The sequence below is a fragment of the Trichoderma citrinoviride genome (genome assembly GCF_003025115.1).
Source record: "Trichoderma citrinoviride strain TUCIM 6016 unplaced genomic scaffold BBK36scaffold_26, whole genome shotgun sequence".
NCBI classification, from domain to species: domain Eukaryota; kingdom Fungi; phylum Ascomycota; class Sordariomycetes; order Hypocreales; family Hypocreaceae; genus Trichoderma; species Trichoderma citrinoviride.
Window position 1 is genome coordinate 23,487 of NW_020194734.1, and position 14,434 is coordinate 37,920.

The window sequence follows — 14,434 nt, forward strand, 5'->3', positions numbered from 1 at the left end:
ATTTGGTTCAGATAACAAAGGAAAAGCTACAGTCACTTGACGTCACCCCATATGGAATATCATCACTTGGATTGATACCTATAGCTAATGTAGTAGTGTGTGAAAAAGTATAAGATAGGTCGGACGTTGCTGTTAAATGGTTCTGGTCGACATCAGCTTGTCACTACCTGTCATCTACCACAGCTCAAAGCCTTGCTTGAGAGAAAATATACAAACCTCGTTTTCAGACTCAGACTTACTACACCAAACATGACTGTTCCAAAGACATTTAAGGCGGCTGTGGTGCCTGAGCCCAAAAAGCAACACATCATCGCCGACCGATCATTGCAGCCTCTGCAGTCCGGCGAAGTGGCCATCAAGATCACTGCGACTGCCATCAACCCAATCGATTGGAAGATGCGTGACCACAACGTGATCCTCCAAGAGCTTCCCGCAGTCCTGGGATCGGATGGCGCGGGCGAGATTGCAGCTGTCGGACCAGACGTCTCAGATTTCAGCGTTGGCGACAGAGTCTTCTTCCAAGGAACCATCGGAAATTACGATGCATCTACGTTTCAGCAGTTTGCTAACATCGACTCGAAATTGGCGGCCAAAACCCCAAGCAACATCAGTGACGACGAAGCCAGCACTATTTTTGTCACGAGTGTAGCGGCTCTTGTGGCGTTTTATGACAGGACAGGTCGTGAGTTGCCCGCGCCGTGGGACAAGGGCGGCGATAGCGTCGGCAACAATGCTGCCATTGTCATCATTGGCGGCAGCTCTTCCATGGGACAGTACGCCATCCAAATGGCGCGGCTGTCTGGATACTCCAAAATCATTACCAATTCGAGCCCGCAGCACAAGGAGTTTCTCCAAAACCTAGGCGCAACGGCCGTGCTGGATCGGCAGGCGACAGCTGACGACTTTGTCGCGGCGGTGGGCTACACGCCGCTCGACTTCATCCTGGATACCATCTCCGCGAGAGTTACTAAGCAGCTCTCTGTGGACATCGTCAGAGGAGCCAAGGTGACCAAGGCAGAGGTTACCAAGATCGTAATCGTGCTCATCCCAGACCTGGACTTTGAGGAATTCGACGCCGAACAGGAACCAAAAGCCACCCTCCACAGAATCCTCGGCGTTGGCAGCTTTCCTCAGCTTCGATACCTCAGCGAGCCGTTTGTGAAGCACCTCGGCGGCGAGGATGGTTACATTGCCCGCGGGTTATTCAAGCCTAACCGGCTAGTGGTCGTGCCTGGTGGTCTGGCTGGCGTGGACCCCGCGTTGGAAAAGAGCAAGAAGGGCGTTTCTGGCGAGAAGGTCGTGATCAGACCTTTCGAATGAGCAGAAGCTTTCGCGTTAGTAAAGCGTCAAGCATCAGACCGTATAATATAGAAGTAAACATTTACATGCAAGACGGAACACCATAATGGCTGTTGGGCCGAATAACGAAGAGAGATTGTCGCTGTCAACCTGTTCCGCTCTCTTCTGTCTTGTGCAAAGGCTTGGTGATAGTTGGTAAACAAAGCTGCTGTTCTGACCTGTCCTGTTGTCTGTTGCTGTAGTTGTAGCCAACAGAGCTAATAGCAGCATCAGCAGCATCAGCGAGTAGCGGGTAGGACGGGCAGAGTGTTAAACCATGGACGGCGTCTCTCAGGCAGACTATTACCATCTTTTGACGGATAAAAGTAGACACAAAGGCTGCGATTGTGACACCATGATGCATTCCTTGAGCGACTGCAGAGGAGGATTGTTGATTACCATATGCAATATTTGCACTTGAAACTTGCATCATTCAGAAGCCTCTTGACTGGTTGATACTGCCATGCGATTATATTGAAAGAAAGTCTAGTCTATGTACTCCGAATCTTCTAGTTCCATGCTGATATCCCCAAATCCACCCCGCTGATCCCAAAACCAAATTGCGCTCTAGATAATGAAAGGAAAGACAAATGCCAACTCATAGATAATCTCGTAGGAAAAGAGAAGCTTAGAATCCACTGTCAGGGTTGGGGTTGGCGCGCTCGAAACCGCCCAGTCTGCCACCCTGGATAACAGGAGGAACGACAGGCACAACCTGAGCCGCAAGCTCCCTCTGCTTCGAAAGCGTGTTTTGGCTGTCAAAGTTCTGGTTCACGGCGAGCAGCATGCCCTTGGTGCAGTGCGCGCCCTTCGGCTGAGGGCAGTAGAACCAGAGCGGGTCATTGTCGATGACCGTGAACTGGTAGACGTTGGGGTTCTGGCCCTCGGAAGTGACAAAGTTGAAGCCGGCGAACAGGCCAGTGCCGTCTGCAAGGGGCGTGCAGGGGTGGGCAAAGTCGGATTGCGCAATGGAGTGGTTGGCGGCGAGGAAGTGAATCTGTGGATATGCTTTAGCCTTTGTCGTCCGTATACTTGCCTTCCAGTTGAAGAAGACCTACCTCGACGGTGTCGCCTGGTTGAGCTACGACATTATCCGGGTCATACACGAGTTGTCCTGCGCGCCCTGCGACGACAGAGTGCGTGACTCCTGTCAAAAACGTGCGAGTACCAACTGAGTTGCCAACGGTGGGAGTTCCGGCAGGGAACGCGGCGACACTGGCGACGGCAGCGGCCAAGATGGTGAAGACGTTGAAAGAAAGCATCTTGATGTAGTATAAAGCTTTAAAGCTTATAAAAGTATTGTATAAAAGACTGTAAAGGTGACTGGTGGCTGTTGTGTGGTTGTGGTGTTGGAGGCTGAAGAGGTTGTTATGTAGTTGATGGTGTGATGATTGCTGTGATGATGATGAGAAAACAACAACTTGAGCAGGACTCATGCACCTTATTTATAAAATGACCCCATCGTAGAATCCATCTTCCATCCAAACCCAATCTCGACGTCTAAATCCGACAGTCGCACAGCAAAGCAAGCGTACAGCCTCCCGGTTCAGAACCTACCCGAACAGCTACCATCGTGTTGGGCTGGGCATTTCCCAAATCCACCCGCCTCAGCACTAACATCGCCATGTTCCGAACGGTCTAGTCCTTTTTCTCCACGAGACGTGATTGGGCTGTTGGTCAAGGTTGGAAAAAACCATTGCGAGAAGCCAACGCGATTGTGGTCTATTCCGTCAGCACCAGGAACAGATAGTGCGGGTCTGCGCCACCGGCTTGGTTTAGTTCCGTTCAAGCTCGGTCAGCCACAAGGAACGACCTATTATTAGAGCCTGCACTTGTGTGCATGTAGTAAGACGTCGTTTGTAAGGGACCCGGAGCTCTGGCTATGAATAGTTGGGCGTGGGAAGATGAGATGGAGATGAGAAGCCAGTCTTGTTTGCGTCTAGTCGCATGTTAAGGATAAGCTTGCCAGGAAGCTTTGCTTCTGAGCTGTCTCAACACCGCTTTTCAAAAGCATCCTGAAAATAGCTCTCGCGGTGGACTTGGAGACTTGTCACTTGGGAGTTGCACGACCAACACTCTGCTCGACCGAATCCTCCTACTGCAGCCAACCGCATTCTGCACGCGTCTTTCACCCCTTCGACAACTAAATTCTTTACCGCTTCAGTTGGTTTCCATCTTTGCTTCTGAAAGCATTGTCTTCGACGGAGCTTGTACCACAGCTCTTTGCCAGCTGACCACGTGGAGGCACAACTAAGTGCTGACAGTCGTTTTGTTTCGTTTCGTTTCTCCAATACCAAACCACATGCTAGTCTCGTTGCAGTAAGTTTCCCTGATTATACATGGCTGACTCCCGATGAAGCTTGTCCAGCATAAACATCACGTAACAGCGTTGGGCGCTGGTGCTGCAGATTGTGATAGCCCGGGGATCCGGAGATGCGCCAAGGCAATACAAGCCCTTGAGCCGCCACGTACGAAAGCAGAAGCGGTGGACTTGGGCATCATGAGGGACCCTGGCCAGAACCTCAACCATATTCGCTATGCAACCAGCTAGTCTAACTAAGCTTTAGCAAGTTGACGTCCGTAAATAGAAAAGCCAAACTGGCTCAAACGGCATGTCTAAGGTCCGGCATCTCAGCAAATGGCCACAAGCATCATGTACTCACGAACCAACCCGCCCATGACAACGTCACTTGCCCAGACTCTTCAGCATGTCCACCGCTCCCGGCGTCTCGTACCACGCGGCGTAGTTGTATCCGAGGACCAACAATGCCTCGTCCTCTGTGCGGGGCGAGTACGCATGTGCAGGTCTGCGCAAAACGCCAGCATCCGGGTCATTGACAAGCAGCTTCCAAAAGTGCGGATTATACGTCTTGACGGCCTTGTATAGCGCCTGGATCTGCTTCTTGATTTTGTCGACCAGCTGCGACGTCTGTTCTGGCGGAGCGAGGAGAATGTCCTGCCGTGCCCCGACAATGTTGCCGACAAGCTGTCCCCGAATCATCTCAATGACCTCTGTTGGAATGGAGCCCTTCAGGGCAATGCGGGCGTTTTGTATGGCCTGCAGATCGAGCAGTATTCGCACCTTGATGAGCATCAGTGCCGCAGCGTGGCTCATGTCCATAAATGTGGTGCGCATCAGGCAGCTGGGGGGCTCCTCAAACACATCCGCGTTCTTGGTGTCGAGGAATGGCAAGCTCATGTCTCCCCAGTCGTAGTCTGATTCGTCGCCAGTGGTTGCGTACCACTTGACAAAATCGTAGGCGTCCTGGTCCCGGCCAAGTCGAACGTACAACGCGGGGATGATATCTCGGAGTCCCATATTATCACCGCGACAGAGTCTCATCATGTCCAAGAGATGGTCAAGACATGTCTGGATCAGGTCTACAGGGCCACCGGCAGTGCCGTAGCTCATGAGCATTGTGTCGACCATGCTGTAGCGCGCCCGCATGTAGTCGCGCGTCTCAAAGATGCCCCAGAAGTGGCCGGCGTGCTCCTCAAATAAGTTGGGCGGCGTCATGACGTCGCCGGGGTGCTCACGCAACTTCTTCTCCTCCTTCTCGTAGTGAAGACGCGCCTTCTTGATCAGTTTACAGGGAATCTTGTGCTCCGGCCAGTCTTCCGCCTGGCAATCTTTTGAGCAGTACCAGACGGATTGGCACGAGGCACAGCGTTGGATGCCATCTTTGCGTTTGCGGCACAGCTCACAGGACCGGGGGGCGAGGCCGTTGAGCTTGATGTCGCTCAGCTCGCAGGTGCTGACAAGCGGCATTTGCTCTGGGGGTGAATGAACGTGAGGCGAAGAGTGTCGATGTTGATGGGACCGGTTGTGCTTCCTGGTGAAGCACAAGAATGTTGATGAAGAAGTTTGAAGTTGAACCAATCGAGGTACCAGGTGAAGAAGAAGTCGGTGATGGAAGTTGGAAATTAATTTTGACCTAGAGGTATCCACAGAGGACCAATCAAGGTCTCCAAGACCGAGAATGAGAAGTTGGTGATGAAGTTTGGAGTCTCTATTCACGCCCGGTCAATTCACCTTCGAATTACTGCCGGTGGGGGAGGGGCTGATAAGCCTTATCGCGACATCTGTAACTTCACCGCCCAGCACGTGCCTTGCCCATGCTCCCTCGAGTTGAAACATTGCTTCGACAAACAATCCGCCTCTATTCATACAATGCAAATCCGACTCTGACGTCGTGATCAGTGAACCCATGCATCGCCCTTTTCCCCCTTTTTTCGTACACGGCTGACACTTTGAGATGATTGAAGCCGACGCTACAAAGATTCCCTCAGCCCATACAGCGCTTCCACCGCAGTGACCCATGCATCGCCTGTTTTTCATACAAAGCTGACATCGTGATGATTGAGGACGCTACAACGATTTCCTCAGCCGATGGAGGGCTTCAACTGTCGTCGCTTCAATGATTTGTTCTCGCGTGCCCGGAAAGGCAAAGCCGAACGAATATGTCCCGTTTGGCCCTGCGATGCCAATGTATACGGTCCCGACGGGCTTGTCGTCCTGCTTGTCCGGTCCAGCAACGCCCGTCGTGCCGATCCCCCACGTTGTCTCGCTGTCCTTGAGGCTGGTGATTCTGCGGGCTCCCTCGGCCATTTGCTTGGCGACGTCCGCGTGGATGACGCCCTTCTCGGCGATGAGCTGCTTATCGACACCCAGAAGCTCCTCCTTCAACTCAGATCCGTATGCCACACAACCGCCACGGAATACTTTTGAGGCTCCCATCGCTGAAGCTATCGTGCTGCAGACAGCGCCGGCCGTTAACGATTCTGCCACGCCAACTGTTTGGCCGGCATTGCGAAGCTTCTCGACGAGATCGGTAGCAACGTGAAAGGCCGTCTCCCCGATGCGCGGGTCTGGTTGAAAGTCGGAATCCATGACGGCTTGGGGTTTTGATTGGTGCCGGATGTGAGAAGAAGAGAACAATCTAGGGTACGAGGTCGAATGGGTCTTGATTCGTGTGATTCGTGTGATTTCAACAACCAGTCGATGGTTGTATATGGCCAACCGCATCAGAGGCAGCAAAGGTCTGGAAATGAGTATTTGCCTCTTCTTCCGATGCCAGCTTACGGCCGGGAGTTAAATACCGGATATTTTACCCCATCTTGGTGAGAAGGGGCGACTTGCAGATCGGCGCCTTGGTTCGTTAAACACGCAGATCTGAATAGCATCGTCATAACCTTATACCCGGCCGATCAATCAACAAGAAGTGGATAAACATTCCGCGCCTGTCATCGACCCTTGCGCCATCGCCACTTCTCTGTTTGTACGGAGAGGAGAGGGGCTTCCGCGCAGTGGCTCCAAACTCAACAACTAGGTGAAATCAATTGCTCAATATTACATCATCAACACCTTTGACCCGTCGGTGAACGTTGTCGAATCACGTCATGATACTGTCAGCCACAGCAGTCCCAATTGACCATGGTCAGCCTCATCATCACTTTCAGGTAGAGATGCTCCGGCGAAAGAAAAGGCCTGACGCCCGTGAGACATGTTCGCTTCACCTTCGGCCACGTGGATCATGAAACTGACAAGGTGAGACAGGAAAAGGAAACACAAGCCGAAAAGGACCCCGGTCCATTCCTGCACGTCCGACGAGCCACTCTGGTCAACGCCGGCCTCGCCCCATAGCCATTAGGCTGCTGGAGCACACCACTTCCCCAGACACTGCCGACCGCGACCGCGACCCCGGTTTCAACTCCCGCCCCGGCTCCCAACACCCCACCAGCTTTTCCCCGCCGTCGCCGGGCCGAACCTCGGGGCTCTCTCAGAGTTCTTCGACAGGTGGACAATTATGTTGATAGAGTAGTGGCGGCTTTCTGCCTTGATATTGTTGCATACCGCGTAAGGTTGGCCATCCCTTTAGATGCGGTAAGGTGACAGCCAGGTCACTGTATCCAGTTCACCCTCAGATGATAGAACAACTTAGGTTTTGTATACTTGCAGTTGTAGGAGGCCAACACTGGTGGCAAAGTACTCTTAGGTAACTGCATTCACTGCTGCTACAACTTCTCCATGCAGATCTGTATGGCAGCACAGGTATTATCGAAATGCGTTAATCTGATTGGCTTGGATGCTTAAAAGTGACCTGGCTGTCACCTTACCGCATCTAAAGGGATAGTCAGTCGCCTTAACCTGTCGTTGAAGATTGCCGCTGTTGAGATTGAAGTTTCTACTCCTCATGTCGCACAAATAAACTTGCACCCGATCTTAGATATGATTGGTCCATAATAGTAATGGTAGATCCACGAGACCTCGTTTCGCTCCAAGTACCTTGGTACCTACGCCAAAGCTCCAAATGGCGATGCTACCAACCTTACCTTACCTACCTACCCTGCATGTCCTCGACTCTGACGAGATGCTTTGACAGATTCACAGCCGTTTGATGCTTTGTAGACATAAATTGTGACTCCTATGGCCCCAGGCCCATCTCTTGTTCAAACTGACGCCATGAAGCCGCGGTAAATGCTCCCAAAGCTACTGGTCATGTTTCCAGAGTTCATTTCTTTAGCCTCTAGTACTCCTCATATGAAGCTACCAGTGTCCCAGCACTAAGGGAGAGAAAAGCACGAAAGCTCCTTCAACCACAAAACAACAGCTTCGCGCGTACGAATCGACGCACTCAGCGTCCACCGCATTCGCTGATATATGTAGTAACCGCTTTCAACTCCTTTTCGCTAGGTATTGTCTTCATTTACTGTTCGGCTGCCACCACCCGGGCCATCGACCATATCCAAGATCCTTCAAATTTGAGCTTGGCTATGGTACAAGTTTTGCTGCTGATTCGGCGCGCGCAAAGTGGAGAGGCACAATGTCAACTCGTACATCTTGAGGGTTAAGGTATTGAGGTTGTAGCTTGTGCATGGTGATCGACATGGACTCAAAGCGTTTGTAGCCTTTTTCGTCCAATTCCTACATATATGTAACGAAAAGATTTTGCCTGGGTATCTGATGGTATGCCGGAGGAGGACCAGATTGAATTGACCTTAAGATGAAATCTGGGGCCCTAACCGCTGGGATGGTATGCAAGGCACAAGGCCTTGACTGATCAATGGACTCGTTGGCAATGAGCTACTACGCTGAAGATACTTGCGCCCTGAACATCACAGCTCTGTTGCCTGCCATGCGTTGGCTGTCGTGGAGCGACAATCATGCAACAAGAAGATTCGTGAGTAAGGCACTGATTCATCCCTGGGTCTGATATACATGCGACGCGCGTCGTTACCCTGACCCTCAGAAGAGAGCATCACGAGTCGCCTTGCAAACTGAGATACTACCTATGTAGTCCATACAAGGCCACGCAAGTCCTGAGGTCGAGCGTTCGTATTTCGTACTCGCATCAGTGGCGCAAATCAGCCCCGCCGGATTGAGTCTTGACAGGCGGGACCTTCCATCAAAGAAGATCTGTGCCTGGAGATCTTCGAAAAGGTTTATTTGCGGCCAACGGCGTGGGAGAGGTGCTGTGCTCTAGACATCACCTAATCGAGCGATGGCGTCGTCTTGAGCAGTCGAGATATTCTGGTATCGGGAGCACGATCTGGCGAGGACATGCATTGAAAGCTGGGCCAGCTAGCAGGCTCTGCATGGCCTAGGTGAAATGTAATTGCGTATTTCTTGAGGTATCTGGTGTACGCAAGCCGCACATATCACGCACTTTTCGTAGCCTCAGGGCATCAGCGTCAGGATCATCACCAATTCGTTGTTGGCATCAGGCCGCAAAGTTTCTGTAATTTATCCTTTGCGTAAGGGGGGCTGCAGATCACACGACCTCAACGTAATAGACAGAGATCCAGATCCCGATAGGCATCCCCGAGTGCCAGAAGCCACCTGCCTGTTGCCAGCTGGCTACGTAATGATAATCCGAAACTGAAGGTGAGAGAAAGTTGATTGGAAAAAGAGAACAGCTCAGGGAAAGAGCGTACATTTATCTGCATGACTCAGCATGGCAAGCCCGTAGGGAGGTCAGAATCTCTGTTTCCACACTCTCGTGGGCTTTTCTTCTCTTTTCCTTCTTCAGCGCGATCAAACAGGATTGCAAGTATACCCATTGCCGCCCTTTGACCCCACGTTTGCTGACATTGTGTTTGCAGTTTTTTTCTTCAAGAAGACCCCGAAATCATCGAGGAGCTGCAGCAGCAGCCGCAGCAGGAGGCTGGGAGGTGGGGGAGAAGAAGGAGAAGGAGAAGAACGTGGGCGAGGAGAGGAGGGAGGCGAAGAAGGAAGAGGTGGTGGATGAAGAAGAGGAGGAGAAGGCACCAACTTGGTGGTGGTAATCTGTTTGCCCTTATATATTCAGCAACTACAAACTTTCTGCATCTTATTGCCTGCCGTGTGATTTCTGCCAGATCCCATACTCTTCTACCAGCGCAATGTCGTCGGGCCGCGTTGCTCGTCCGACAGTGCTATGAAGCTCACTGTCTGCAGCGCGCCCTTAGGCCAGAGCGAGACTCTAGGCTAAAGCGATGACGAGATTCCCATTAGATTTATGGGATCGGTGGCGTTTGGCGTCAGGGTGAGATCGTCTATAGTACCGGAGTTGGCTGGAACTCACGACTGCTAGTACCAACATTATATCAGATACCCAAACGCACACTCTATGATTCGGTAGTGGCCACTTCCTTCCAACAGCAGCCAGGACTGAAGACATGAGCGGCATACACTACTCCATCTGCTCATGTCCATAACCCGTCCGTGGCGACTGCAGTAGCTGATGTTGAACTGGGTGCTGTTCGACAACGCCATGGCATGGACTTGCTGTGTCACAAACACAAGGTGGGTATGCCCAGCAGGTAGCTGATGGGGGAAGTTGCATGATAGGAACCGCGCATGCAACCTTGGATTTCAAATTGCTGCAGTGTCCGGTGTCGGTTGTGCCTGTTCAACCGTCAAGCCCATCCGACCGCCACCGGAGGTTCTTCAGTGGGGCCTATTTGCAGTGGATGATGGAGGGACTTAGCGGCGGGCTTCAGGCCCTCAAACTCCCCTGACAGTGGGCACTGACTGTACTGTACTAGCTGCATCCAGGCACCTGCCTCTCTGTAATTGGCCAAAAATTGCCCACGATCTGTTCAGTTCGTTTGAAGGTACTTCGTTGCTCTCAACTCGATGCTGGTAGAAGTTCGATGGGCCATGTGCTGGCATTGAGTAAACTTTGATCGAAGAAGCGGTGTCCATTGCGCTACTTCCTGCTGGATATTCTTTCAACAGGGGACCAAGTAGCTGTGCATTTGCTCTGCCTTGACTGGAAGCTCCATCTGGTATGTAGATACGTATTGCCAGAGCGAATGCTCCCGTGGGTAAGGTGTCGGAAGAGCCAGGCGTCTGGATCATTGTATACCTGCTCTGAAGCTTAAACCGCCAAGTCTCGAGTACCATCCCCACTATGCGGCGCCGACGAAATACCTAGTGGTGGTTTGTGAGCGCCAAGCATCGGGTACCTGAAGATCTCCAGCGCTGGCCCGCTTCCCATACCTCTTCCTTTCTGGGCAATTGAACCCCTAAGGTACAGAGCCAATACTGGCTGAGTCATCAGCTCGACGACGTTCCCCTGAATATCGCGACCTCGGAGCATGACAGGTCGATTGAGCTTCCTTCTCGCGTTAGGAAACAAGAAACGCCAACTACTCTCTACGGGCTGATGCTTTCACATTGCACTGGCTTTGGGTGAAGCGTTCTGCCCTGGGGCCTTGTTGCAGCGCGTGCCCAGACGGCCTCACTGCACACACCTCGCTGCGGACCTCTGTATTTTTGACTAGAAATTTTCCAGCTACCTTAGCTGATGTGGCTGCATTTAGAGATGGAAGAAGAAAGTGTGGGATGGAACTCTTGGCATTGATTCATCGTAACGGAAGAGGATAGAGCTCCGCCACATTCAAAGTCTACCTCAATCTGTCAGACGAATCACTTGAAGAAGACGGAACAATAGGCTGATAAACAATAGAGAGATCTCCTAGGTGATGTAGCAGCAGATGATTCTATAGAAGTAATCTCTAGCAGTGTTGAAGCTTCTAGGGAATTCGCCTCGCCAAAGGGAGCTACTGCTCCAGATGTCTGCGAAGCAGCAGCTGCGCGAAGCCAAAGTCAAGGGGGGTGATTTTACAGCAAGTGATAAATATTACACATTTTCAGAGTACTTTCTTCGATAACAATAAAACATGATACAAGCAGAAAGGCTCTAATATTGCTACGAGCTCACTTTGCCCTCTGTTTAGCGAGCATCATGCTGTAGCATGCTATGGCAGTGCAATCACCGGCAGTTCGTTGACCGCCCAGCACATGACCAGAGAGCCCTGGGCATGCACGCCTTAAGAAATTTCTCTGCCCCCTCCCTCTGGGAAATTTTCTTCTTCAGCAACATCATATTCTCGAGTGAGTTCCCCACCCTCGCCCTGTGCCTCCATGCGGATCGTTGCTCGCGATCGTCATGTTCCTCAAGATGGTCCTGAGCAACTGTGAAATGATCTTCATCTTTAGCATCATCTTCTCTTTGCTTCTCGCGACCGTCACGCTGGTTATGATGATCCTGAGCTTCGAGTTGATGATGTTCATTCCCTCCATTGTCATCCCTTGTCCCATTCTGCATCATGGCCATCCTCACCGTTGCCGCCGTCCCAACATCTTGCTCATCACGTGCATCTACTGACAGAATACATATATAGTCGTTGTTATTACATATACCGTTTTCTCACGCACGAAGTAAGTTCTCCGAATACTGCAATCTCGTTGAGTGCCTAAGGCAGCCGTAACTGACCATTTTCAGCAGATAACCTGGCCCAAAGGGCGTTGATTTTTTTCAATTCTTTTAGAAAGTGTCTCTCGTATGTTCACCCTTCTCTATTACATGAGCAGCCTTATTGATAGAGTGTATAGACCCCGTCCGCGTCTACAAGACCATCATTTTCCACCGCAAGAAGAACCTGCAGTACTACGACATCTCCGCTAAGTCCAACTACAACGTAAGAACCTTCTATAATTGTACAAGTATGGCTTTATCTTTACTAATACTCGTGAAATACCACAGATGTCCAATCTTGACACCCTCAAAGAGATCCTCGAATTGCTGATGGCGCCTGCCGGCCGTCGCGGTGGCCGTGGTGGCGGTGGCCGTCGTGGTGGTGGCCGTGGTGGTGGCCGTGGTGGCCGAGAAGGAGAACGAGGAGGAGGAGGAGGACAAAGAGGACGAGGAAGCGGCGGCCGAGGCCGCGGTGGTGTGCAGGACCACCCACCGAGTATGTTTACCCCTGTTCAGACCAGTATCACCTACCTACCGTACATCATACTAACAAGGTATTTGCAGCCTGGCGACCCCGGCCGCGCGGCGGCACTATCGAGGTGCCTGGGCACCGTGGCCGCGGCCGCGGAGAAAGGCTCTCCCGCCGGGAGATGGAGGACCTCCTCACCTCCGAGCAACTGGAGGAGGCATTTGTCCAGCAGTGGGAGCAGCGGCAGCAGCAGCAGCAGCCGAAGCCGGAGCCGGAGCCGGAGCAGCAGCAGCAGCAGCAGCAGCAACAGCAGCAACATCAGCAACAGCAGCAGAAGCAGCCAGCTGTTAAGGTGGAGGGAGGGGAGGGAGAGGGCTCGAGAGAGGAGGGGGAGGTGGTGAAGAAGGAGGAGGTGATGGTAAAACAGGAGGAGGACAATTTCATTTTACCGTGGTGAAGAAGGGAGGGCTTTTTTTTTTCTTTTCTTTTCTTTTTCTTCTTCTTTTTCTTAATAGAATGAAGTCTTCTTCGTCTTTCTCTCACACTACGTTCTCATCAGCACTCTGTACCTCTTGTGATCAGTAGCGATGCTTCGTTGCCAGAGCTTCAACGGTGATGAATACCCTAGCTGCGCGTGTCCACGGATTAGAATGGTGTTGCCGACGGAGTCAAGTGATTCCCCATGGAATTGAGGACTCCATGGCCCAGGGCCTCGTGCCACCTCCCCAGGAATACCGTAACTAGTGATACAACAGCCGCCAAGGGCTGCTTCGTGGTCGATGTTCTGGCTCCACGCTACTGTTCAAGAGATAGCTGGCTTGGAGCATATCTTGTTTGCCTACATGTGATTGCATTGCTATTTGGATTCCTAGTCTGAGTCCTCCTCTTTGTTGCTGGGTGCTCTGGAAGAATGTAGGCTTCATCATCTCGTCTAGCGACGTCACGTCCACAGGCCAAGTTTCTAACCTGAGGCATGGGCCAGCTGGCCGACAAGAAGGTGAGCGAGAGCTGTGTTGAAAAGTATGATGATTGTCTTGCTTATTCTAAGGTCCATTGGACATGAAAGCGCAAAGTGCAGAGGCAATACCTTAGTGACAGCCTCCGACCAGGATAGAGCGGGGCAAACGCATCAATGACAATCTGAGCTGCTCACATGCATTCACTGGCTTCTCGCCAAAATCCCAACAAGCACAATCTGGAACCCACCACCTCCTCCCACGCTGCTATACTTGTCTTCCATACGACGTCAACCACCCCGGCGCAGCACTTCAAACTGCCAGCGGGTTTGGCGAATACATTCCACCCGTACAAACAAACCGACAACTCCCTCTTGTATCCTCCGGATCCACACCTCCCTTGGCTTTTGGCTCCACTGAGTGCCAGCTGCAATCGTCCGAGACAGAGACTTGAGATGCCCACAGAGGACGCACGACAGCAAGCCGGGCAAATGGGCCAGGCACGAGATGGCTGGGGACGTGGACAGAGCCGAAGGGGCGGACAAGGCAGAATTCAGGGCCAAGGACGAGGACGTGGAAGAGCACTAGGTCGAGGCCGAGGCCGAGGCCAAGGGCCTCAACAACGTGTGTCTACCTGCATCCACATTCTGGCGACTCAGCCAAGCTCACAGCATATTCATAGCAACGTGGATCCCTAGAGTCCAAGGCGGAACCATCCAGGTGGCCGGTGTCGGGGCAGAGGTGGCGGCGGCGCCCTGTCGAGACGCCAGCTCGAGGGCCTCCTCCGCAACCCCCAGCTTAAGGAATTGGTCGTCCAGGAACAGCATCGACGCCGGCTCTATGAGGAGAGGCAACAGCAGCAGGAGCAGCAGCAGGAAGTAAAAGGAGATACGAAAGTGAAAGGAGAGGCGGAGGTGAAGGTGAAG

At 52.1% G+C, this 14,434-nt stretch overlaps 5 protein-coding genes across 5 annotated transcripts; 2 read left to right on the top strand and 3 right to left on the bottom strand.

The window, feature by feature from the left end:
* Positions 1 to 249: 249 nt before the first annotated feature.
* Positions 250 to 1,320, top strand: BBK36DRAFT_1145483 (GroES-like protein; the record flags this gene model as incomplete). The annotated part of the gene is made up of 1 exon (XM_024893758.1): positions 250 to 1,320. The coding sequence occupies one exon, from the start codon at positions 250 to 252 to the stop codon at positions 1,318 to 1,320; it is 1,071 nt and encodes a 356-aa protein (XP_024745007.1).
* A 646-nt stretch (positions 1,321 to 1,966) lies between these two features.
* BBK36DRAFT_1163711 (hypothetical protein) lies at positions 1,967 to 2,600 on the bottom strand (the record flags this gene model as incomplete). The annotated part of the gene is made up of 2 exons (XM_024894566.1): positions 1,967 to 2,335; positions 2,397 to 2,600. 2 exons carry the CDS (start codon positions 2,598 to 2,600, stop codon positions 1,967 to 1,969), a joined length of 573 nt encoding a protein of 190 aa, XP_024745008.1.
* Positions 2,601 to 4,024: 1,424 nt separating this feature from the next.
* BBK36DRAFT_62512 (hypothetical protein) lies at positions 4,025 to 5,107 on the bottom strand (the record flags this gene model as incomplete). The annotated part of the gene is made up of 1 exon (XM_024898387.1): positions 4,025 to 5,107. One exon carries the CDS (start codon positions 5,105 to 5,107, stop codon positions 4,025 to 4,027), a length of 1,083 nt encoding a protein of 360 aa, XP_024745009.1.
* Positions 5,108 to 5,707: 600 nt separating this feature from the next.
* BBK36DRAFT_1163713 (hypothetical protein) lies at positions 5,708 to 6,229 on the bottom strand (the record flags this gene model as incomplete). Its single annotated transcript, XM_024894567.1, has 1 exon — positions 5,708 to 6,229. One exon carries the CDS (start codon positions 6,227 to 6,229, stop codon positions 5,708 to 5,710), a length of 522 nt encoding a protein of 173 aa, XP_024745010.1.
* A 5,545-nt stretch (positions 6,230 to 11,774) lies between these two features.
* On the top strand, positions 11,775 to 14,096 carry BBK36DRAFT_1145487 (hypothetical protein; the record flags this gene model as incomplete). Its single annotated transcript, XM_024893759.1, has 7 exons — positions 11,775 to 11,919; positions 12,221 to 12,306; positions 12,372 to 12,579; positions 12,648 to 12,970; positions 13,068 to 13,117; positions 13,425 to 13,549; positions 13,936 to 14,096. 7 exons carry the CDS (start codon positions 11,775 to 11,777, stop codon positions 14,094 to 14,096), a joined length of 1,098 nt encoding a protein of 365 aa, XP_024745011.1.
* Between the last annotated feature and the right edge of the window lie 338 nt (positions 14,097 to 14,434).